The sequence below is a fragment of the Caretta caretta genome, chromosome 11, assembly GCF_965140235.1.
Source record: "Caretta caretta isolate rCarCar2 chromosome 11, rCarCar1.hap1, whole genome shotgun sequence".
Lineage (NCBI taxonomy): Eukaryota > Metazoa > Chordata > Testudines > Cheloniidae > Caretta > Caretta caretta.
In genome coordinates, this window is record NC_134216.1 from 63,132,053 (window position 1) to 63,155,667 (window position 23,615).

The 23,615-nt window shown below is 43.9% G+C and overlaps 1 protein-coding gene across 10 annotated transcripts in view; it reads left to right on the forward strand.

Annotated features, from left to right (window-relative positions):
* Positions 1-23,615, forward strand: part of ADAM23 (ADAM metallopeptidase domain 23) — a 181,748-nt gene that overhangs the window by 77,792 nt on the left and 80,341 nt on the right. For all 10 annotated transcript variants that reach the window (XR_012664448.1, XR_012664449.1, XR_012664450.1 and 7 more), the window contains exons 6-9: positions 980-1,043; positions 3,800-3,872; positions 4,626-4,705; positions 5,779-5,844. Coding sequence is in view for 7 of the 10 variants with exons in the window: in XM_075118099.1 (XP_074974200.1) it covers positions 980-1,043; positions 3,800-3,872; positions 4,626-4,705; positions 5,779-5,844 (283 nt within the window). In the remaining 3 variants the exon portion in view is untranslated. The remainder of the gene's footprint in view (positions 1-979; positions 1,044-3,799; positions 3,873-4,625; positions 4,706-5,778; positions 5,845-23,615) is intronic.

The following is a 23,615-nucleotide window of genomic DNA, read 5'->3' on the forward strand; positions in this document are numbered from 1 at the left end:
AGGAGTGAGGTGCATTGGCAAGACAAAGTGGGGAAGCCTGTACAGTACAGAGCCTACCTTCTGTATACCTGGCTTTAACCACTGCTATTAATTCATTATTTAAGCACTAGAGATACTAGAAATTTTTGGTGCTGTCTAGAGAAACCCTTGCAGATTGTAAATACCTAGAAATAAATTGATCAAGGTGGCTGATTAAAATAAATAAGAGGTCAGAAATATGAACAAAAATCAGACTTCAGCTCTTCACATTACTACAGTAGTTCTCAAACTGTGGATTAGGACTCCAAAGTGGGTCGCAACCCCGTTCTAATAGGGTTGCCAGGGCTGGCGTTGAACTTGTTGGGCCCGGGGCTGAAGCCAAAGTCAGAGCCCTACCACCCAGGGCTGAAGCTGAAGGTGGTGGGGCTTGGGCTTTGGTCCCCCTGCCTGGGGCAGTGGGGCTCGGGCTTTGGTCCCCCTTCCTGGGGTCATGCAGTAATTTTTGTTGTCATAAAGGGGTCGTGGTGCAATGAAGTTTGAGAAACCCTGCATTACTATGATTCCAGTATACAGTCATACCAGGAATTATAGTTTTGAAAAATCAGTCTTTTGATTGTTATTTTTTATGTAAGTAAATAATGTAAGATAGTATATGGTCAACAGCTCTTTGTTGATTATGTGTATATAACTCAGCTGTGTTTGTTGTCTTCTGCATATTAATTGGTGTTTTAGGAACGACCAAGATCAAATCTTGACTCTTTCCATTGTTGTGTCAAGTATTCTATTACTAAGGATCCTGTCTAGCACAAAATTGATTTTGCAGATGTGCATTACTACTATATTTTGCCAGTTACAACTGGAAATTTTTATGATGGCTTGTTCACTAGTTTTAAATAGTACAATTGGATTTATTTGACCAAAGACCATTTGTTGGATTAAAATTATTCCCTAGTACTTGTATTGGTCCTAAATCTCTTCCTTTTTCTTTCTAATGTTCCAGTGGCATGTTTGAAGATAGCACGTATGAGTACTTCATAGAACCAATGGATCTGACCCACAGTGCAGTAAGTTTATACTGATTTGTAATATTTTTGGTTTTGTTTATTACAGAGATGCCTAAATGTCAGTATGTTTCTGACAAGTAACTTTCAAATCTGAATTATTAAAGATTTATTTTTAATTCCATTTTTTAACTTGAATTTTCTAATCTTAAATTCACTTTAGATTTGGGAATAGGCCATTCATGTTGGTGGCTTCTAAGGGCTTATTCCCATGGTGAATGATTTGTGGACTATAAAAGTGTTTACCAATTTCCTCTACTTTTTGAGCTAGTTGATCCTATCATTGACTTGGTGAAAACCTATGTTTTGGAGCTGAGGTCAGGCACTCTATATAGAGTGTTGCAGCTGGATAGTTGTCGCAGAGGATTGTAGTGCCTGTATGCAATGGCTCTGATACAAATAGATGAATAAATTGAGTCAGGGTTTAGGAATATATTTACCCAAATATCTTCTTCACACTCTGAGCCTGGTCTACTTAACTTGTGGCTCTCTTTAAGTATAGTATGTATGTACTGTTGCTCCTGAAGGCATTGATGTAAACAGAGCTGTTTACAAAGGCTAGTTTACAAATTTCAGCACAATAGTCCAGGAATGTTTCTCCTGTGGGATACTTCTGCACTTGCATTTGATTTCCAAGAGACATTTTTGGGTTTTGGGTATCCAAGAGATATCAAGATGAGGATTTTCAGGCTCTGTATCTTGCCTGGCACCTCATCAATGCATGATAAATTACACAAAATGCTGTAATTTTTGTTGGTTTCTTTTGAAACCTCTCTTGGTAACAGTAAACATGACAACAGAGTCCCGCAAAGGAACTGCAAGATCATTAGTCTGTGTGTGATAAGTAATACTTTCAGAGAATACTGTATAGGATAATACATTCTTTGAATATCTTTTGAATGATCTGTTGTGACTCCCAGCCCAAAGATGCTTCAGGTAATGTTAATCCTAGTTGGAATGATAGTCCACTGGAAAATAATTTAGGAACCATTTAGTGTGGCAGCTGGAGCAAGACTCCTTGTTACAAAGCTACATACTGTACTTAAATGTAACCTATATATGACACTGGCTATTGGTTGAAAACTGACCGTATGTTGAGCTGTAGCTCACGAAAGCTTATGCTCAGATAAATTGGTTAGTCTCTAAGGTGCCACAAGTACTCCTTTTCTTTTTGCGAATACAGACTAACACGGCTGTTACTCTGAAACCTGTCATTGTGGATCTGGTAACCCCTCCTTAATTAGGAGACATACAATTAGGATATTCTTCGACTAGGACAGTAAAATTTCACTTTTTATGCTGACACTGCAATACAGAGCTTGAGGCAATAGAAAGAAATAATTAGGGTTATTTTTAGACTTTGTAAAATGACTGTAATTTATGGAAGATTTTAAAATATCTCCTCTGCCACCTCTGTGTGTCCAGGTGGAAGTTTTAAAGAGCATAGAGGATAGTTTGAGGCAAGGGTATTGTTCTCAATAAAACTACTTTCTTTTACTGACCAAAATAAAATGCCTGTAGGGAGATTTTCAGAGCCATAAATGGCAGTGAGGCACCCAACTTGAAAGTCAGTGCAAGTTAGGCACCTGATCGCCCGCTTCGGGCATAATACCTGAGATAGATGTCCACACCAGTTATTTGATTGCGAGTGTTGCTCTCATTGTTTTGTTGATTAAGTCCTTTGGGATACCTTAAGAATGGAAGGCAGTATATGAAACTAAATCATATTTACTGTACATGTGCAGTTTGAATTTTTGAATATTTTACTTCCATGTTTTATACAAATCTCTCAGGAGTTACACAAAAATAGCATTCTGTCTTTTCAAAAGCATTGTTTGCCTTGACAAGGTCAAGTGATGGAATGACAAGGGAGAGGAGACCGAGATCCATGAGGCATGTATTAAACTGTGAGATTTATCAGATTTATCATTTTAAAAGGAGAAAACTTCAAAATACTTATTCTTTTTTGTCCTATATATAGATTTATGGCACTGTGCATTAATTATGTTGAAAGAGACATAAATCTTACTGTTTTTTCTGTTAAGTTTCAATACAATTAAGTAGCTAGTCTTTGTGATTTATAATAGGCATATCTTTATTTTTGACCAGGTGCAGGAAGACTGTATCTAGGTATATGTATGTATGCAGAGGGTAGAATTTGGATTCTTGAGATAATACTGCCTACTCTATTAATGTCTTCTCTCTGAGGATCTCAAAGAGATTTATAACCAATGAATTAATCCTTATGACACCATTTGTAATGTAGGTGATAAATATTGTCTGTGTTTTAGATTAGGAAACTGAGGCAGAGCAGCCAAGTGATTCACCACACAGCCAGTCAATAGCTGAGACAGGATTAGACATAGAGGCAAGAAGCCTGATCCACCAATCCTAATGAGAGACTTGTCTCACCTCTTCTGGCCCTGGAGAAAGATAAGCATTGTTAATCAGGAGCTTGTAACCTGTTCTGGGAGAGAGTTTTCCAAATAAGGCCTTCTACAATTGAAGAGTACATCATACTAAATTGTGCAGGCTTTCATGTTTGGATTAATATTCTAAGAATCTAATGCTTAGAAGTTATCCAGGTAAAGTATACATAGCACCAATGTAAAGATGTTACATTTATGTCAGTGGATATTGCTATTTCCTTTCAGGAAAAAGAACAAATAAGATATCAATCTACTGTAATAAGTGCATCTTTCTTTTCATTTGGCATTGCTAATAAGTTGAAAATGTTTTTATACATTCTATTTTTTTAGAAAAGCACAGGCAGGCCACACATCATCCAGAGGACTTTGGGAACACAAACCTTGAGGCAAATGAAGAATGCTGGTATGTATTGGTTACATTATGTTTTCAGTAACAAAAATAATTTTAGTTGTAATGTAAATAGTTTGAGGTTCAGGTTAATTGAGCCTATGTTAAACTGTTGAACTATTAGAAGAATAAGAAAAAAGACCATTATCAAGTTGACTTCTGTATACCAAGTTTATTATCATCACATTGAATTTCAGAAATGTTAAAATTGAACTGAAATGTTTTTACCTATCAAGACCTGTGTTTAGGTTCTTCTGGCAGAGAATAGCTGTTGGTTTCATCACTAGTACTTTAGTAAGCTGCTATTTTTTGGATGCTAGTGATTGTCATCAACACATGAAAGAGAAAAAGCAAAACTGTATGGTCAGGTCTTAGCCTCTTTATGTCCCTTTTTAGTGCATGTTTAATTTGTAATTTTAAATCTATTCACGTACTTTGTTATTTGTATGGGATCCTTAAAAGTTATGAATTTTAAAGAATGCTTTGCAATTCACCTTTAAAAGGGAATATTTGTGAATTAGGTGTTCTTAGTCCATTTCCCACTGGGTAAGTGTCCACATCACAATGATTTCTATAATGTTTTATCGAATGTTCCTAGAATTTCACTAAATTTTTTAACTTTTGAAATTTTCCATCTTTTCATTTAGATACAGAGAGATATTAATTAATCTCACTGTAAACAGTTTCCATGGTTACAAGGGTTTAAACTGCATGTGCTCCAGTATAAATGCTAAATTATTTAAGTTTTGTTAATTTTATTTTCTTCAGAGACCGAATCTAGTTCTGAGTGGTCCTTCCTGTCTGAGTTACAGTGGCTCAGGAAAAGGAGAAGAAAGAGGGCCGTGAGTGTAAGTGTGACACCAAGTTAAGACCTATGCAGTGCTGCATAAATTTCCAAATTCTTTAATTATAAGTGAGCATTGGTTCTTAGAAAACAAAATCCTTTGGATGTTTGAACCAAAGTTTAAAATATCTGTCTTTCATATTTTTATAATACAGTACGGTTTTCCACCAAATGACACCATTATGTTTGAACCTGAATGTACAAAATAAAATAGATATAGTTTATAGAGTGACAGCAATACCGTGTACAGTTTGAACAGAAATTTGATAGTGAAAGTGTGATTAAAATTTCAATGATCATTAAGGCCTGATACTACTGTGGACCGAGTACAACCCTGACTACTATATAGATGCCCTCTCCTATGGTCACATGGCTCATTAAGTAGTATGGACAAAGCCAAAAGTAATAAATGTGTGATCCAAAATTGGGTTGGTTAGAAAAAAAGATACGGACAGTTCTCACAGTCTGCAGACACAATACACATTATAACTAGTTTAGGTACATCAGTATGGACTTCATTTTGTCTACATACATGTGCTTGTGGCTTGTTTTAGCTTTCATTAATATTAATTTGTACCCATTTGTCTGTATGAGATCAGCTTTCTCCTCGGAATATACAGCACAATGTGTGGGGTTTCAAACCCTACCATTTTTAAAAAATCACTTTTTTCCTAGGTCTAGTAAATATTGCAATGGAGCAAGGGGGACGTTGTTTTCTGGGTCTTTCTAAACACTAAGTTCTATGGAAACAATAGCCTTTTCTCTAAACTTTGGCCAAAGAGGTTTGGATCTGAATTTATTCTAAATGAAATGATCCGGATCCTCAGCTGATGTAAATCCATGTAACTCCATTGAAGTTAATGGAGCTATGTCAATTTACACTAGTTGAAGAGCTTTCTCAATTCTGGCAAACTTATTCACTTCGAATAACATGTATGTGAGTGGTCCCATTGAAGCCAGTGAGGGATACAAACTTGGCTCTCTCACTGCTACTAGATACCTAGGCCAGCTGCAGAATTATTTTTAAAAATTACCATCACACTGTCATTTCTCACAATGTATATTTAAATCCAACAGGCATCTCGTGGTATATTTGAAGAGATGAAATATCTGGAGCTCATGATTGTCAATGACCATAAAATGGTAAGGATATAGATTCAGTGTCAATCTTCCTTGTGATCTGATTCAGAGGCTGGTCCATACCTGTCTGTCTAAGTTTCTATATCTGAGTACCTCACTCTTTGGCACAGATTTTTGGGTGTGGAGAGAGGATCTATACCCCTTCTTGGTAGCAAGATAAGGTAGCTTTGTGCAATGTGGAAAATAAATTACATCCTTTTAAGGGGTGTAGAAATGTACTTCTCCCGCAGAGCAAGACAGGAATAGGGTGACGTGCTTCTGAGGAGTGTCTCTGAGGTGCTGTACCCCTGGGGATACCTAGTGCTAAGCTGAAAGACACTGTGTGGCCCATAGTAGTGAATAATAATACGTAGCATTTTAGACAGCACTTTGAATACTTAAAGTTCTTTACAAACATTACCAAATTAATATATATTATGTATATTAGTGTTTTAATATGTATTATTAGTATTGTATATACGTGTGTGTGTGTGTGTAGATAGATAAGATCTATGTTAACATATATTTAACTATGTTAATTGGCAGTACTGTTAGAATTTAAAAATTAAATTCCATCTTTTAAGGATTAAAGAAACAGGCTGAGACCGGTAGGACACAATTTAGAGTAAAAAGCTTTGATATATGGGCAGTAAGATATGCATGTGAGGCTATCTCTCTTTTTTTTCCTCTTCCTGGTAAATCCATGCTTATAAATAGGCAGGGTAGTGAAATAAACAATAAATCTTGCCATTGGATTAAGCAAGATATGTTACATTTACAAAGAATTCTGCTCTGATTTCTTCTTTTCCTTTAGGAGATATTAAAGAAACTAGATCAGCTGACATTTGCTATTTAAATGTTACTGCTTTCATTAATTGTGCCAAGTAAGATAGGGTTATCAAAATGTCAGCACCCTGCCTGTTCAGCAGATTAAATCAGAAAGGCGGTGCCTGGGGAGTAGTATAGAAGTACTAGGTCTCTCAACAGATGTTGTGGTGTGCCTGGGGAAATTCCCCAATTCTCAGGTTACCTATGGGTTGAATAGGCCATGCCCCCGACTACCACATGGGGCCCCAAAACCTGCCCATCTACTCCCTACACCGGCACATTATGTAGTGGAATTCCTGTAGCCTCAAGACTATGGAGTTTTCCCCTTAACTTTGGTCCTGCTGCATGTTGTTCAGTAGGGGGGCTTGATTTGCGCCTCAGCGTTCTGTAAAATTTAGATGTTTAGAAGGGAACAAGCCTGCAGACTTTTTTTACAAGAATGTATTGAAAATTTCTGTTGACCTCATTTGCAAGCTCAAATTATTTATCCCGTTTATTTTTTTAGTGTTACATGTCTACAGTATATGTGCCTGTAGGTACATATCTTTTCAAGCACTTAGGTTTCAGAAAAAATGAGCAGCAAGTACCTGTTTAAGTGTTATTTTTTAAAAAGCATTGGATAATAACTCAGTAATTTTTTCAATAATACAAGACCGGCCTATCGAAGTGCCGCCTGTTGGTAGCAAGAGCCTAACCGAAATATCTGAGTGCCAAAACCATGTGCTTAGGCCTATAACGTGGACTAAGGGTACGAGTATGCTGCCAATCTCTCGCTCTCTCCCTTGTCTTTCTCTCTCTCTTTGTCCCGTCTCCCCATTTAACACAAACAGTAGAATGTCCGAATTGTCTCCTACCAGATGTTTCTTAATTCTTTAGATGCACTACAAACTCTTGTTCTTTGACTAGAAAAATATATTTAAGACCGTGAAGATGTGCAATACAGCTAAAGGGAAAATTTCACTCTCTGATACACCCTGCAGAATTTTTTGTTTGTAGAGTAGATTGTAGAAGTAGCTCTAAAAGAAGCATTTGTGAATGTACAATATTTACCCTTTAAATTTTAAAGGTTAGAATATGTAACCCGTACATTGGAGAACACTTAATCCATGTGAGTAATTTCCATGATGCCAATTCATAGATTCTTTACTATATTCTTAGATTTTTAAGGCCAGAAGAAACTGTTGCAATCATCTTGTTTGACAACCTGAATAATAAGAACGTAAGAATGGCTATACTGGGTCAGACCACATGTCCATCTAGCACATTATCCCGTTTCTGACAGTGGCCAGTGCTAGATGCTTCAGAGGGAATGAACAGAACAGGGCAGTTATCAAGTGATCCATCCCTTGTCATCCAGTCCAGCTTCTGGCATTCAGAGGTTTAGGGACACCCAGAGCACAGGGTAGTAACCGTGACCATCTTGGCTAATAGGCATTGATGGACCTATCCTCCATGAGATTATCTAATTCTTTTTTGAATCCATTTATACTTTTGGCCTTTGTTACATTCCTTTCAACAAGTTCCACAGGTTTATTGTGTATTTGTTTTAAACCTGCTGCCTCTTAATTTCATTAGGTGACCCCTGGCCTTGGTGCACAGCACATCACTGGCACCAGCCTTAGCCCTGCACTGCTCCTTTTCACCAGTGCCAAAGAAGCGGCAGAAGATGCGGAGTCCTTCTGTACTGAGGACAGAGGGGCCACGGGCAAAGGACCTCTATCAGGCCATGCGCCCGCATTGGGGCTTTCCGGGGTGCCGCTGAGGTTGGACCTCCCAGCCCGGCTCAGGACCTGCCCCCCACTCCAGGCAGCGACAGGGGCTCCCAGCCTATCATGGGGCCTTCAGTGCCCAAACCTGTCCCAACAGCTAAAGAGCAAAGCCAACCGGTGCTGCATGTGCCACACCAGGTGACCAAAGTGGCTCCACCCCTGGCACCGAAGGTGCAGCATAGCCTGGCAGAACTCTCCTGGTTGCGAAACCACAGACACAGGCCCCTATCGCCATGACCTCGGACCACTGCACCGTGCCCCAGCTCTCCGAGATCTCCACCTACTAGGCGTGGGACTCCAGATTTGAGGCACCGTTCCCTGTACCAACGGTACCGGCAATCCTCCAGCTAAAGTTCACCACGGTGCCAGTCACCCTCTCCCAGGCAGTCTCCCAGGCGTTGGTCGCTGTCCTGGAGGGGTGGTTCAGGATCTCGGCATCGGTCTTGTTCGTCCCAGTACTGTTCCTTGGGCAGGCAGTGCAACTCACCATCATCCCGCCGCTCGCTCTCCAGGGTCAGCAAACAGACCCAGGCCTCAACAGCCCCGCCATGGTCACCAGAGACTTCAGACTTCAGCCCATCGCTGAGAAGGGGTAGCTCCCCACCAATGAGGGAGACTGAGGCAGCACCAGCCACGATACCGATGCAGCAGGGACAGTGGGCCCCCCAGTGGTCATACTGGAACCCATGGGGGTGCCGGTGATGCCGGTCCAATACTCCCAGTCCTCCCTGGCCACATCGGGCAAGCCCGCCATAGCACTGCCGGCACCACAGTTGGGACGCGGTACCAAGGCGGAGGCCAAGGCAGCGCACTGCATCCCGGCACCGAGGGAACCTTCCCCTGCGAAAGAAGGGGATGACGCCCTCTCTCGGATGGTAAAATCTTCGTCGTCATCCCCGGACGAGGCAGTCGCCAGGACACCGCACCCTAGCAGTCCCCCAGACGATTTTAAGGCACACCAGGCCCTTCTTAAATGGGTGGCAGAGAACCTTGGCCTGCAAATTGAGGAGGTCGCTGAGGAGGCTGATGACCTCTTCAACGTCATCTTGGCCACCACCCCAGCACAGATTTCATTGCCCATCCACCCTGCGGTCCTCAAGATAGCCAAATCATTGAGGCAATCTCCCTCCTGTATTCTGCTGACTTCCAAGAAGGCGGAAAAGAAACATTGTGTCCCTGCAGAGGGCTTTGAGTATCTATACACTCATCCCACAGTGGCATCACTGGTTGTGTCCGCAGTGAACAAGAGGGACAGGCAGGGACAGGTTAGTGGGACACCGAAAAATAAAGACGCTAAGAGGCTGGAGTTGTTTGGCTGAAAGGCTCATTCAACGGCCAGCTTGCAGTTCCAAGTGTCTAATCACTAGGCCTTGCTGGGACGTTATACCTTCAACCTGTGGGATTCCTTCAGTAAGTTCACGGAGGCCCTTCCGCAGGACCATGCCCAAGAGTTCACTGTGTTAGTGAGCGAAGGCACAGCAGTGGCCAGGGGAGTCCTCCAGATGGCCTGGGATGTGACGGACTTGGCGGCAACAGTGATCGAGTCAGCAGTGGCCATGAAACACAGCTCGTGGTTGCAGGCCTCTGGGCTGTCCCCACAGATGCAGGCCACAATCCAGGACCTCCCCATTGAGGGTACAGGGCTCTTTTCTGAGCTAACTGACTCAAGGCTCCATTGGCTTAAGGACTCCTGAGCCACCCTCCACTTCTTGGGCCTGCATACCCCTCAGCATCCAGGAAGCCATTCCGTCCTCCTTTGCCACAGTCTAGGTCCTGGGGGGCTTCCAGGTCAGGCTCCTACAGGAGGAAGGAGAAGGACAGGGGGCCTAAGAGACAGTATCCATCACCTTCCCATCCAGTGGCGCAGCCCGACCCTCCCAAAAATTAGGGAGGCCAGAAGCAGCCGTTTTGAGGGTACGCCCAGGGATGGCGGCCCAGCCAATGTACTGGATCCATCCCCTTCCTTCTTCAAATGCCTCCACCCTTTCCGGTCGTCTTGGTCCCACATCACATCGGACCGCTAGGTACTCGGTACCATTTCTTCAGGTTACATCTTGCAATTTATAGCCGACCATCCCTCGCATCTCCCTGCCCCGTTCCTCTTCAGGGATCCTTCTCATGAGCAACTCCTCGTTCAGGAGGTCGAAAACCTCCTGAGTCTTGCGGTAGTGGAAGAGGTTTCTTGGAACATGGAAGGCAGATGATTCTACTCCTGCTACTTCCTAATTCCGAAGGCAAAAGGGGGCCTCAGACCTATCCTGGACCTGCGTCGCCTCAACACGTCTCTCAAGAAGTTGAAGTAGTTCTTCAAGGAGTGTCCCAGTGAGTGCTCCACCTTAGGTGTCTTGATGCCCTACGCTTGTAATCAGAGATTTGTAGTAGCAGTGCCCAGGTTGGCCATGCATGTGTGGCAGCTGTCTTGTGCTGCTCTGGGCAGTTACTTAGCATGCACAGCCAACCGTCCCTCAGTTCCTTCTCTGCCGCCTTTGGCTTGAGTCAGAGCGACAGCAGCGCCCCCGTCTATTTCGTAAATTGCTTATATTCCTACTTTTATTTATCCACTTTGTCGGTTTTCTTCCGTTTCCGTCCTTATTTACCCACTTTAAAAAACCCAACCAAATATTTATTTATTTCATTTATTTGTTTCATTAGCTTCCCCTTGCCCCTGGTGGGTCTCCACAATGATGACTGAACTACGACCGTTTTCTGTAGACCTGAACCTCCACAGGCATGCCTGGTTCTCTCGGCTTTAAACGTTGCCAGACCTGCAGGCTATCAGTTCCTGTATTGGATGGTCACACTCAGTGCATCCGCTGTCTCGGGGAAACCCATGTACCACAGAAGTGTCCACACTGCAAGAAATTATCTGCCAGGACACTGAAAGCCACAGACCTCCAACTAAAATGATTAATGATGGAGAAATCCCTCAGGCCAGCCTCCAACCCAGAGTCCAGGACTCCTCCTGGCCAACAGTTTCCAGCAACAGCATCAGACAAGAGGTCCACCCAAACTGTGTCTAAGGATCCTGCACCTAAGAAGATGACCAAACATCGGTCACAGTCATCACCATGGAGAGATCCCCATAAAAAGAAGTGGTCTCCTGGCAAAAAATGTGCTCCGGTACCAATGGCACCGACAACCTCAGTCCAAGAGGCACCAGGAATGTCCTGTACCGAGACGTTCTGAGGAGCCAAGACACCGACGTGGCCAGGCTCTCACTCAGGTGCATGAGCTAAAGCTAAGCTCCCTAACTCAGCACTGAGAGTGCCGAAGAAAGCCTCAGCACCGGCTAGTGTAACGGCGCCACCTGCTGCATATACACAGCCTAACAAGACCTCAGCACCGTCAGAGCATACTACGCTGTCATCCACGGCACCGAGCTTCCCGGTTCTGCAACCCTTTGCCAGGTCCTCCTGTCTGGTGATCTCCATGCTGGGAACCCCTCTGTTCGGCACCGATGGCACCCCAGTCAGGTAAGGACTGAGCCAAATAGGCACTCCTATTGGATTTGCACCCCCTCTATCCAGTGATGAGGACGAAGAGGATGACTCGAGCCTTTTCACCCCTCGTCATCCCTCTCCAAAACCAGGACTGTCTCACCAACAACTAACTATGCAAGGGAAAAGCTGGGAAGCAAAACCATGGATGCCACTGCCCGTTGTTATGCCACCCAATCGGCCATACTGGGACCCGTGGGCAATCTGCAGAACTCAGAATCTTAACCCCCCCCAACCTACCAGCGTCATGGGCCACCCAGTCCCCTTCACCCATGAACCCACCACCATCAGAGGCACCGGAGGAAGAGGGAGAGGAGCAGGAAAAGGCTCCTGAAGGCAATACACTGCCACCCACCCATATTTCATCCTTGTCCCCGGACAAAATAATTACACCACCGCCTCCCACCACAGGAGATGACTTCAAGTCCTTCCAGGGCTTATTCAAAAGTGTTGCAGAATTGCCGGAGACCCAGCACAAACTTACTGACATCTTGCAGGCATCCCCATCAGCAAAGACAGCTCTACCATCAATGCTGTATAATGGATCCTGCAAAGATAATATGTCAGACACCTGTTACTGTCCCACTCTCCTGTAAACACTCTGACAGAAAATATTATACACCAGTGAAAGAGCTGCGTTCTTATTTACTCACCTGGCTCCAAATTCACTGGTCGTAGAGGCAGTAAACCAAAAAAGAAAACAGCACCAGTCAAAAAACACTCCTTATGACAACGACTGGAAAAGGCTTGAGCTCTTTGGACGTGAAGCCTGTTCCTTGGCCTCACTGCAGTTTCGCATAGCAAACTACTCCGCTCCGTTAGTGAAATACACTTACAACTTGTTTAATAAAATGACATCCTTTATTGAACATGTAACCCTTCTGCCAGGCCACGTTGATAGCAGCAAGGGCTGGGTTCAGTACACAGGGGTTCCCTCTCATCAAAGCAAATGCAAAACTGGCTCGAGCCCCCACCCAGTGACCTGGGAAAATCTTACACACCCCCTGGCGCCTCAAAGAGGCAATACTTCCCCTCTCGCAAGCACAGAGTCTCGGTGTAGTAGAGAATCTTTAATAACATGAGGTAAACAACATCAGCATTAAATTGGGGAAACACCACAACTAGTGTTCATTAACCAAACCATGAACAAAGACCCACCCCAGAAAATTGGGCCACATCCTTTCCCTCGGGTTCTTGAGTCCCAGAACCCAAAAGTCTCTTGAGTCCAGCAATCCACAAATCACCCAAAGTCCAAAAAGTCCAGCCCCAGAGTTCAAAAGTTCATCTGCAGAGTGTTACTCCCCAGTCTGGCTAAAATGTGCCTGTGTGTGGGGGAAAGAGGTAAGGGGCACCTTACATGTCCTGAAGCTGACTGCCCCACAGGGCTCTGCTCTGCTACACTGTCTCACAAACAGCTCCGCTCCACCACGACCGGCTCCACTCTGCTCACCTCGCCGTCTCACGGACAGCTCTGCTCACCTCGCTGTCTCACGAACACTCCGCCAGCCTATCCACGAACAGCACCGCTGCACTCTAGATCTTCCGGCTCCCCACTACTTGACACAGTGCTCAGTGATTTCAGCTCATAGTAGTGGGAGCCTTAGTGCTGGTGCACCATAAGGCTAAAGTGAATGCAGCACAGTACCTGTAGCAAGACTCTTAATAGACCCAAAATTAGCTCTGATATTCCACAGTGGAAAGAGACAGAGGTGCAATTGGTGCTTCAGGCCCTCACAAAGGGGCCCATACCACCAGGTACTAATACCTGTCTCAAGTCTCTCTCCATTCACAGAGTTTTGGAACCCATGTCCCTTGCCTAGCGAGTGCTACTCAGTTGATGGTGAGTCCCTCCATCATAACAAAAGGCCAAGTACAGTTCCAAGCACAGTTCCCATAATCAGGGTAATAACAATTTATTCTTCCCGCCCCAATAACAGAGACACTGGGGATCTCACAACAGCCAAAGTGACCATTTGGGCAGTTATGGCCTCATTCTAGGCGGGGTGGGTGTGCCTATGCAAATGAGATCAGCCCCTGAAGTTCTTTTCCACAACTTGCCACACCTCACCACCAGATGTCAGGGTGGAGCCCATCCTAACTCTGCTTACAAACAAATGCCAGAGGAAGCAAAGAAACAATACAAAGCCAATGTTGCAGAGGGCTCCTTAATTGCCAGAACAGCTCTGCAGGCCTCCCTCAATTCCACTGACAGGACAGCTTGTTCTATCGCCACATCCATGGTCATGCTTCAAGTATCCTGGCTCCACCTCTCTGAATTCCCTAGGGAAGTACAAGTCACAGTTGAGGACCTGCCCTTTGAGGGCCAAAAACTATTTGTTAAGGGCACTGATGCATCTCTTCATACCTTAAAGGACTCGCAAACAATCTTGAAGACAGGTTGGTGCTCAATCATAACCTCTCTGCATCGATGTACTACACCTATGGCAGTGGTGCATATCCCATAAGATAGACATTTCTGCAGCTTACCTGCCAGGACTTCAGAATCCCATGACAGACCAGCTGAGCAGACACTTCTGACAAACCCATGAGTGGGAGATGGACTACCCAACCCGACTACCCAACCCTCGTGACCATATTCAACCGGTGGGGATTCCCTACTATAGATTTATTCTCAACGGCTCACGATACAAAATGCCCTCAGTATTGCTCCTTAGTGGGGCTTGGTCACCACTCCCTGGGCGATGCCCTCCTTACAAAATGGGAGGCACCACTAATGTACGGTTTCCCCTGATTCCTCTATTGAGCAGGGTGCTACACAAAATCGGACAAGGCCAGGCTCATGCTTATTGCACCCACATGGTCCAGGCAAATATGGTTCCCATACCTGAGACAGTTGGTGGTGAAAGCCCCTCGAACCCTTCCGCTACTTCCTCACCTCCTGACACAGGACGTCAGCCACGTCAGTCACCCCAACCTAGCGGTTCTCTGCCTCAAGGCCTGGTTACTCCATGGCTAAAGGGCCTGGATCAGGATTACTTTGAGGAGGTTAAAGACATTCTCTTGAATAGTTACAAACCGAGCACACGCAAAACATATGCTCATAAGTGTTTATGTTTCTGCTCTTGGGGTGAGGCTCACCATATGTCTCCTTATTTTGCCCCTCTATCCAGAGTCCTGGACTACATACTAGGCCTTAAAAAGGCAGGCCTCTCAAATAGCTCCATAAAAGTACACTTAGCAGCGATCACCTCACTACATGATAAGGTAGATGGAACCACAGTCTTCGCTCATCCAACAACTAAACTATTTTTAAAGGGCTTGACCCACATCTACCTTCCCCTAAAACACCCTACTCCTATATGGGACCTTAATCTTGAGATACACACCTTCATGGGGAAACCATTCGAACCCCTTGCGACTTGCTTATTTGCTACATCTATCGATGAAGGTCTCCTTCCTTATCGCGATCACTTCAGCAAGAAGAGTAAGGGAGCTAGGGCCCCTAATGGCACACTGGCCGCATTCTACATTCCATAAAGACAAAGTGATCCTAAGAGCACACCCTAAATTTATACCTAAAGTAGCCCCCTCATTTCATTTAAAGTAATCCATTTACTTACCTATGTTTTTTCCGAAACTGCACACTGATGCCAGGGAGGCATCTCTTCACACTGTCGACATCTGTAGAGTTCTGGGCTTCTACCTAGAAAAAACAAAGACATTAAGAAAATCGTCACATCTCTTTCTATCAGTCACAGAGCGATGGAAGGGTGAGGCCATCTCTAAACAAAGACTATCTACGTGGATTTCTGGCTATATCCATCTGTGCTATCATCAGAGCAACATCCCAGCTCCAGTTGGGGTTCGTACGCACTCCACCAGAGCTCTATCGACTTCAGTACATTTCTCAATAATGTACCCATCGTAGACATTTGCAGGCGGCTACCTGGGCCTCGGCCCATGCGTTTACCAAACATTATGCCCTGGAACAACATTCCTCTGCCAACACTCAGTTCGGACTCTCAGTGCTATCCACATCAACGAAGATACTCTGAAGCCCCGTCTTCCATTGAGGGGTACTACTTCATAGTCACCTAAAATGGAGCACCCACAGGGACACTTCTCGAAGAAGAAGATAAAGTTACTCACCTCGTGCAGTAACTGAGGTTCTTCGAGATGGTTGTCCACTACCCTCCCTCCTCCCCTCTACTTCGGAGTTTCACACTGACTCTCTGGGGTAGAGAAGGAACTGAGGGACGGCTGGCTGCGCAAGCTAAGTAGCTGCCTACCGCGGCCAACCGGGGCACTGCTACTACAAATCTCTGATTACAAGCGCAAGGTGCCAAGACACCTAAAGTGGAGTACCCACAGGGACAACCATCTCGAAGAACCTTTGTTACTGCACAAGGTGAGTAACCTTCTCTTTTGCATGGTCTCCCTGGCCTCCATCATTCCCTTCCTGGATCTGGGTGACTGGTATGCCGTCCTCGATTTAAAGGATGCATATTTCCATTTTCCTGGAGCACCAGCACTTCCTCCACTTCGTGTTCGGCCAGTGTTATTTCCAGTTCACGGCAATGCCCTTTGGTCTCTCTGAGTGTGTTCACAAAGTGTATAGCACCAGTGGCTGCTTACCTGCAACGTTGGGGAGTCCAAATCTACCCGTACCTCGATAATTGGTTGATAAGGAGCCGGTCCTCAGATCAGATGTGGAGGCATCTCAGTCCGGTCTGTTGCACCTGTTGAGACCTGGGACGACTAATAAACGAGAAAAAGTTAACCCTGACTCCAGTGCAATGCATAGAAATTATCGGGGTGGTACTTGACTCCCCTCGAGCCAGAGTCATTGCTCCTTGAGAATAGATTCCAAGCCCTGGTGGACCTCATCTCATCTCTGCTTGCCCAAATGCTCAACACCGCCCGCACGTGTCTGAGACTGTTAGGTCACATGGCGGCATGCACGTACGTGGTTCGGCATGCGCTATTCCACCTCAGACCCCTACAGGCGTGTCAGTCTGTGTCCCCAACTGGCACAGCATGGACGGGGTGCTCAGGATTCCAGACAGAGTACTATCGTCTCTCGCCTGGTGGCAAGATCCCTCATTGGTCCTGGAAGGAGTCCCCTTCGTGGTCCCAGTCTCATTGGTGACTCTTGTATCTGACACTTCAAACCTGGGATAGGGAGCCCACCTGGGCAATCTCAGTACGCAATGTTGTTGGTCCAGTCACGATCGGTCCCTGCACATCAATGTCCAGGAACTCAGGGAGGTTCACCTAACCTGCCAGGCCTTTCTGCCTTACATACGAGGCATGGTGGTTCAGATCCTGACAGACAACATGGCCACAGTCGTCTTTATCAACAGGCAACATGGAGCCAGGTCATCTGCCCTCTGCCAAGAAGTCCTCCAGCTCTGTGACTTCTGTCTGCAGCACGATGTCAATCTCGTAGCTGCTCGCCTCCCGGGGCCAAGAATGTTTGGGCAGACCGCCTCAGCAGGACACTCTCATCTCGCGAATGGTCCCTGCACCCGGAGGTGGTCAGTTCTATCTTCCACAAGTGGGGTGGACCTATTTACGTCCAGGCAGAACAGTAAATGCCAAGTTTTCTGCTCATTTCAGGGCATGGACAGAGGATCCCTGTCGGATGCCTTCCTGCTCTCATGGTTGGGGGTTCTGATGTATGCCTTCCCTCAGGTGCTATTGCTGCCCAGGGTCCTCATGAAGACAGGGCAAAGATCATCCTCATAGTGCTGGAATGGCCGTGCTAACACTGGTTCAGCAGTGTTGCCTCTTGGTGGCAACCCCGTTTCAGCTGCTGCTTGGGATGTACTTGTTGTCCCAGAACCACGGCATTCTTCTGCACCTGAACCTGGCGGTGCTGCATCTGACGGATTGGCTGCATAAATGTGCAGGTACACCAGTGTTCGGCTGAGGTTCAGTGAGTCTTGTTGGGAAGTAGGAAGCTCTCCATCAGAGCGATCTACATGGTCAAGTGGAAGCGGTTCACCTGCTGGATTGTGGATAAAGGTGTCCGCCCCGAATGAACTTTGTTGCAGCTCATTCTGGACTGCCTCCTCCATCTCAAGATCCCGGGCTTGTCCCTTTCATCAATCAAGGTCCATTTTGCAGTCATCTCAGCCTTCCACCCGCCGTTGGATGGCAGGTCAGTTTTCGCTTAGGATATCACAGCCAGATTCCTTAAGGACCTTGAGAGCCTCTACCCATAAGTTAGGGATCCCGTGCCTCCATGGGACTTGAATCTGGTGCTGTCGTAGCTCATGGGTCCCCCCTTCGAGCCTCTGGCTTCTTGCTCCCTCCTTCTCCTTTCCTGGAAAGTTACATTCCTGGTAGCAGTGATGTCAGCCTGCTGGGTATCTGAGATTTGTGTGCTCACCTCAGAACCAGCGTTCCCTCTAATTTTTCCCACCCATGTGCGGAATTAATTTTGTTATGTGCACCAATAGGGAGGTGAGGTGTGACACATCACCTCTATACTGGTGTACATAATAAAATTCATGTGGTGGGGGTGAGGTTGAGGGGTTCAGAGTGTGGGAGGGGGCTTAGGGCTGGGGCAGAGGATTGAGGTGCAGGGGGGTCAGGATCCAGATCAAAGAGGTGGTTAGGGACTATTTAGAAAAGCTGGACGTGCACAAGTCCATGGGGCCAGACGAGTTGCATCCGAGAGTGCAAAAGGAATTGGCGGCTGTGATTGCAGAGCCATTGGCCATTATCTTTGAAAACTCATAGCGATCGGGGGAAGTCCCGGATGACTGGAAAAAGGCTAATGTAATGCCAATCTTTTAAAAAAGGGAAGAAGGAGGATCCTGGGAACTACAGGCCAGTCAGCCTCACCTCAGTGCCCGGAAAAATCATGGAGCAGGTCCTCAAAGAATCAATCCTGAAGCACTTACATGAGAGGAAAGTGATCAGGAACAGTCAGCATGGATTCACCAAGGGAAGGTCATGCGGAACTAATCTAATCGCCTTCTATGATGAGATTACTGGTTCTGTGGATGAAGGGAAAGCAGTGGATGTATTGTTTCTTGACTTTAGCAAAGCGTTTGACACGGTCTCCCACAGTATTCTTGTCAGCAAGTTAAAGACGTATGGGCTGGGTGAATGCACTATAAGGTGGGTAGAAAGTCGGCTAGATTGTCGGGCTCAACGGGTAGTGATCAATGGCTCCATGTCTAGTTGGCAGCTGGTGTCAAGTGGAGTGCCCCAGGGGTCGGTCCTGGGGCCGGTTTTGTTCAATATCTTCATAAATGATCTGGAGGATAGTGTGTATGCACTCTCAGCAAATTTGCGGATGATATTAAACTGGGAGGAGTGATAGATACGCTGAAGGGCAGGGATAGGATACAGAGGGACCTAGACCATTTGGAGGATTGGGCCAAAAGAAATCTGATGAGGTTCAATAAGGATAAGTGCAGGGTCCTGCACTTAGGACGGAAGAACCCAATGCACAGCTACAGACTAGGGACCGAATGGCTAGGCAGGAGTTCTGCGGAAAAGGACCTAGGGGTGACAGTGGACGAGAAGCTGGATATGAGTCAGCAGTGTGCCCTTGTTGCCAAGAAGGCCAATGGCATTTTGGGATGTATAAGTAGGGGTATAGCGAGCAGATCGAGGGACGTGATCGTCCCCCTCTATTCGACATTGGTGAGGCCTCATCTGGAGTACTGTGTCCAGTTTTGGGCCCCACACTACAAGAAGGATGTGGATAAATTGGAGAGAGTCCAGCGAAGGGCAACAAAAATGATTAGGGGTCTGGAACACATGACTTATGAGGAGAGGCTGAGGAAACTGGGATTGTCTAGTCTGCAGAAGAGAAGAATGAGGGGGGATTTGATAGTTGCTTTCAACTACCTGAGAGGTGGTTCCAGAGAGGATGGTTCTGGACTATTCTCAGTGGTAGAAGAGGACAGGACAAGGAGTAATGGTCTCAAGTTGCAGTGGGGGAGGTTTAGGTTGGATATTAGGAAAAACTTTTTCACTAGGAGGGTGGTGAAACACTGGAATGCGTTACCTAGGGAAGTGGTAGAATCTCCTTCCTTAGAAGTTTTTAAGGTCAGGCTTGACAAAGCCCTGGCTGGGATGATTTAATTGGGTATGGGTCCTGCTTTGAGCAGGGGGTTGGACTAGATGACCTCCTGAGGTCCCTTCCAACCCTGATATTCTATGATTCTATGATCACTCTTTTTTAGTGACCTATCCTCTTAAGTATTTACCACTCCCCTATTATTTGTGTCATTTGCAAACTTTACCAGGAGTGCTTTGTTTTCTTCCAGGTGGCTGATAAAAATTTTAAATAGCGCAGGGCCGAGAACTGATCCAGTTAGAAACACATGTACTTGATTCCCTGTTTACAATTATGTTTTGAGACCTATCAGCCAGTTTTTAATATGTTTAATGTGTGCCATGTTAATTTAGTATCTTTTTAGGTTCTTAATCTAAATGTCATGTAGTACCAAGTCAGATGTCTTTCAGAATCATAAATATATTTCCTCAACACTATTACCTTTATCAGTCAAAGTTTAAATCTTACTTTAAAAAAAAAAAGAGAGAACTTAGTTTTGACAGGATCTATTTTCCTTAAATCCATTTTGACTGGCATTATTTATATTACCCTCTTTTAAGTCTTTATTTATTGAGCTGCATATTAGCTATTCCATTATTTTGTCCAGGATCAAGGACAGTCTGACAGGCTTGTAATTACCTGGGTTGTGCCATTTACTCTTTTAAAATATTGGCACAAAATTAGCTTTCTTTCAGTCCCCTGGAACTTCCACAGTGTTCCAAGACTTATTAAAAATCAACATTAATGGTCCAGAGAGCTCCTCAGTCAGCTCTTTTAAAACTCTTGGATGCAAATTATCTGGACTTGCTAATTTTAAGACTGTTTAAGGTTAGTAGTTGCTTTTTAGCATCCTCCTGAATCACTCTTGAAATGGAAGGTATTCATCATCATAAGATAAAAATACATTATATGTATTTTGAAAAAAGCCAAACAAAAATATATATCAAACACTTCTGCCTTTTCTGCATTATTATTGACAGTTCTGCAGCATCTGTCTAGTTGCATTGTCTAGTCCTTTTGTTCTAGATATGCATAAACTACAACTTATTGTCCTTAACTCTGCTGGCCATAGATTTCTCCTTGTGTCCTTTTGCTTCTCTTACCAATTTTCTACAGTTCTAGTTTCTAATTTATATTAATATTTTTTCCATTTCTATGTATTTTTTTTATTTTTGACTGCTGCTTTCACTTCATTGCTAAGCAAGGTTTTTTGTTTGTTTGTGTTTTAAATACCAGTATAGCCTTCTTTCTCAATTGTGGAATTGTGGGTTTTTTTGAGCATCCAGTAAAATATTCTTATATATTTCCTAATTATTGTTCAGATTTTTCTTTTTAAATTATTTCTTCCAGCTGATTTGGCCTATAATTGTTTTCAGCTTAGAGACCTGGCCCTTTTAAAGCACCAAGTATCCATATGACTGGTTTGGACTGTATTCTGTTTGCACATAACAGATGTAATCAAGCCTTGAGCACTTGGACCTAGGCAGCTACTAATTTTTTAGATCTGTGATTAATTCCTCTTTATCTGTCAAGATAAGGTCTAATATATAATTTCATTTTATTAGAAGTGACACTTTTTGAATTAGGAAATTGTCATCTATAATATTTTAAAATTCCAAGAACGTTTTACTATTGGCAGCATGAGAAGTCCAGAACATGTCACTCAGATTGAATCCTCCATTTTATTCCTTACACATTATAGATAGATTCTAGATAGATTCTTAAGGGAGCACTGCAGACTTTTATATACAGTATTAGATTTTAGATAGATAGATTCTTAAGGGAGCCAGTCATACAGTTCTCTAGTGTGATTTGGTGAACTGTAGCAGACACCAGCTAGTACCCCATCTTGTGCTTTATTTGTTAGAACATTGATCCATAAGCATTCAAAATCATCTGCTTCTGAGTCATCAGTGACTCAGAAACGGGTAATGCCATTTTTGACAAGAAGTCAAGTTAGGTTACTTGTAAGTGTTCACCAGTGTGAGTAAGGGTTGTACTATCCAGAGCTTATAAGCATATACTTAAGAGTTTTGCTTACCAGTAGAGGGCAGATTTCTCCTGCAGTAAGATTTTACTTTGTAAAAATCCTCTTCTTACGCAGTGTTTCAGACATTGAAATGTATCAAGTATTGATAATTGTTTAATGTTTTAACTCACTTTTCATATTTTCTTAAAACTTTCACTCATTATAACAATGAAGACCCAAGTAAATACATTATTTACATTCCTTATTTTTAGACTATATTCATCTTAGTTTCTGTTTCTGGAACTTCTCTGGTATTTTATAATGTACTGTCAGTATAGCTCTCTGTATTCAAATATTTTAATGAAGAATGAAACACAAGAATACTGTTTTCACTTCCAGCAAATTCTTTCAGCTTGTTAAGGGTAAAATATATGCTAGTTCTAAAGGGTTCCCTAAGGAAAAACCTCAAAACCTACTTTATTGGTGCTGGTGTATACCATTTAAGCCCTGTGTTTGGTGCTGCATGAGGTGATTTGCTAAAAGAGCAATTGCACAGGTAGGGTCCCCTGCCAACCCTATGTGGTGTGAGAAGTGGGGATCCCAGCACTGGCTGTGCATAGGCCACTGAGGACGGTGATGTTCAAATAGGCCACAGAAGTGGGCCATGGGATCAGTGATTACACAAATCAAATGGCTTATCACCTTGTGCAAGTGGAGTGGATGGGCTGCAGCTGCTATTTGAATCAAAGCTGATAGGGTGAAATGCACCATCTCTATGCATTTCATCTGTAACTGACTGAATGACTTGTGTGAGGCAAAAATAGCATCGGTCTGAATGAAAAGAAAAATTGGTATACAGTTTACCAATATAATGTGGTGTAACAGCTTTCAGAGATTATTTGTATAATGTTTAGTTTGAAAAGTAAAGTAACTGGCTGTTTAGATAAAACTGTTAAATAGTTGTAATTTTTAAATTTCCTTCTGTAAGGGGCTCCTGGCATGTCTGTTAGAGTCCAGGGAGTCTTTGTTTTACTCCCCCTGATTCAGGATGGTATTTAAGCATGAGCCTGGCTTTAAGCATGTGAGTACTAACTCAGTTGCTTAGAGTTTGGCATATGAACCCTCTTGTCTCTCAGTCTCACATCGTCTACTATGCTTGAGAATGAGGCGTAGATAAGACCTTTTGGGGAACCTCATAATATGACTCTTTAGTAGCAAGACCTGTTGCTATTAAGCAATATTAGCTGAAATTCGTGAGAACTTTTTCATGGAAAAGTTTTAGCTGGTTTGTTTTGTGCAGATTTTGAGTTCATTGTACATAACATTTTGAAGACGCAAATTTCCCTTTTTGCAGATCATATTGTAAAATACAATTGTAACTTCACGATTTTGTTGAGTCTCAATCATCTTTGGCAAGTTTGACTTGTTGGCAGAAGAGATTGATAGACCAATATACAGAAAGTCACAAGCACATTTATTATAATACACAAAAAACTTCAGAAACATTTGTCTGCTACACATGCAACATATATCCACAAAAAGAAAGAAAATGAAAAGTTAAGCCCTCTAACAATATATATTCTCTATTTCTCCACCCTCAAACACTCACTCACCATTATCTTAACCCAGATAAAGCACTGCAAGCTTAACTCTGCTCTGTTTTCACCCTTCTGCGCATACCCGACCCTAGT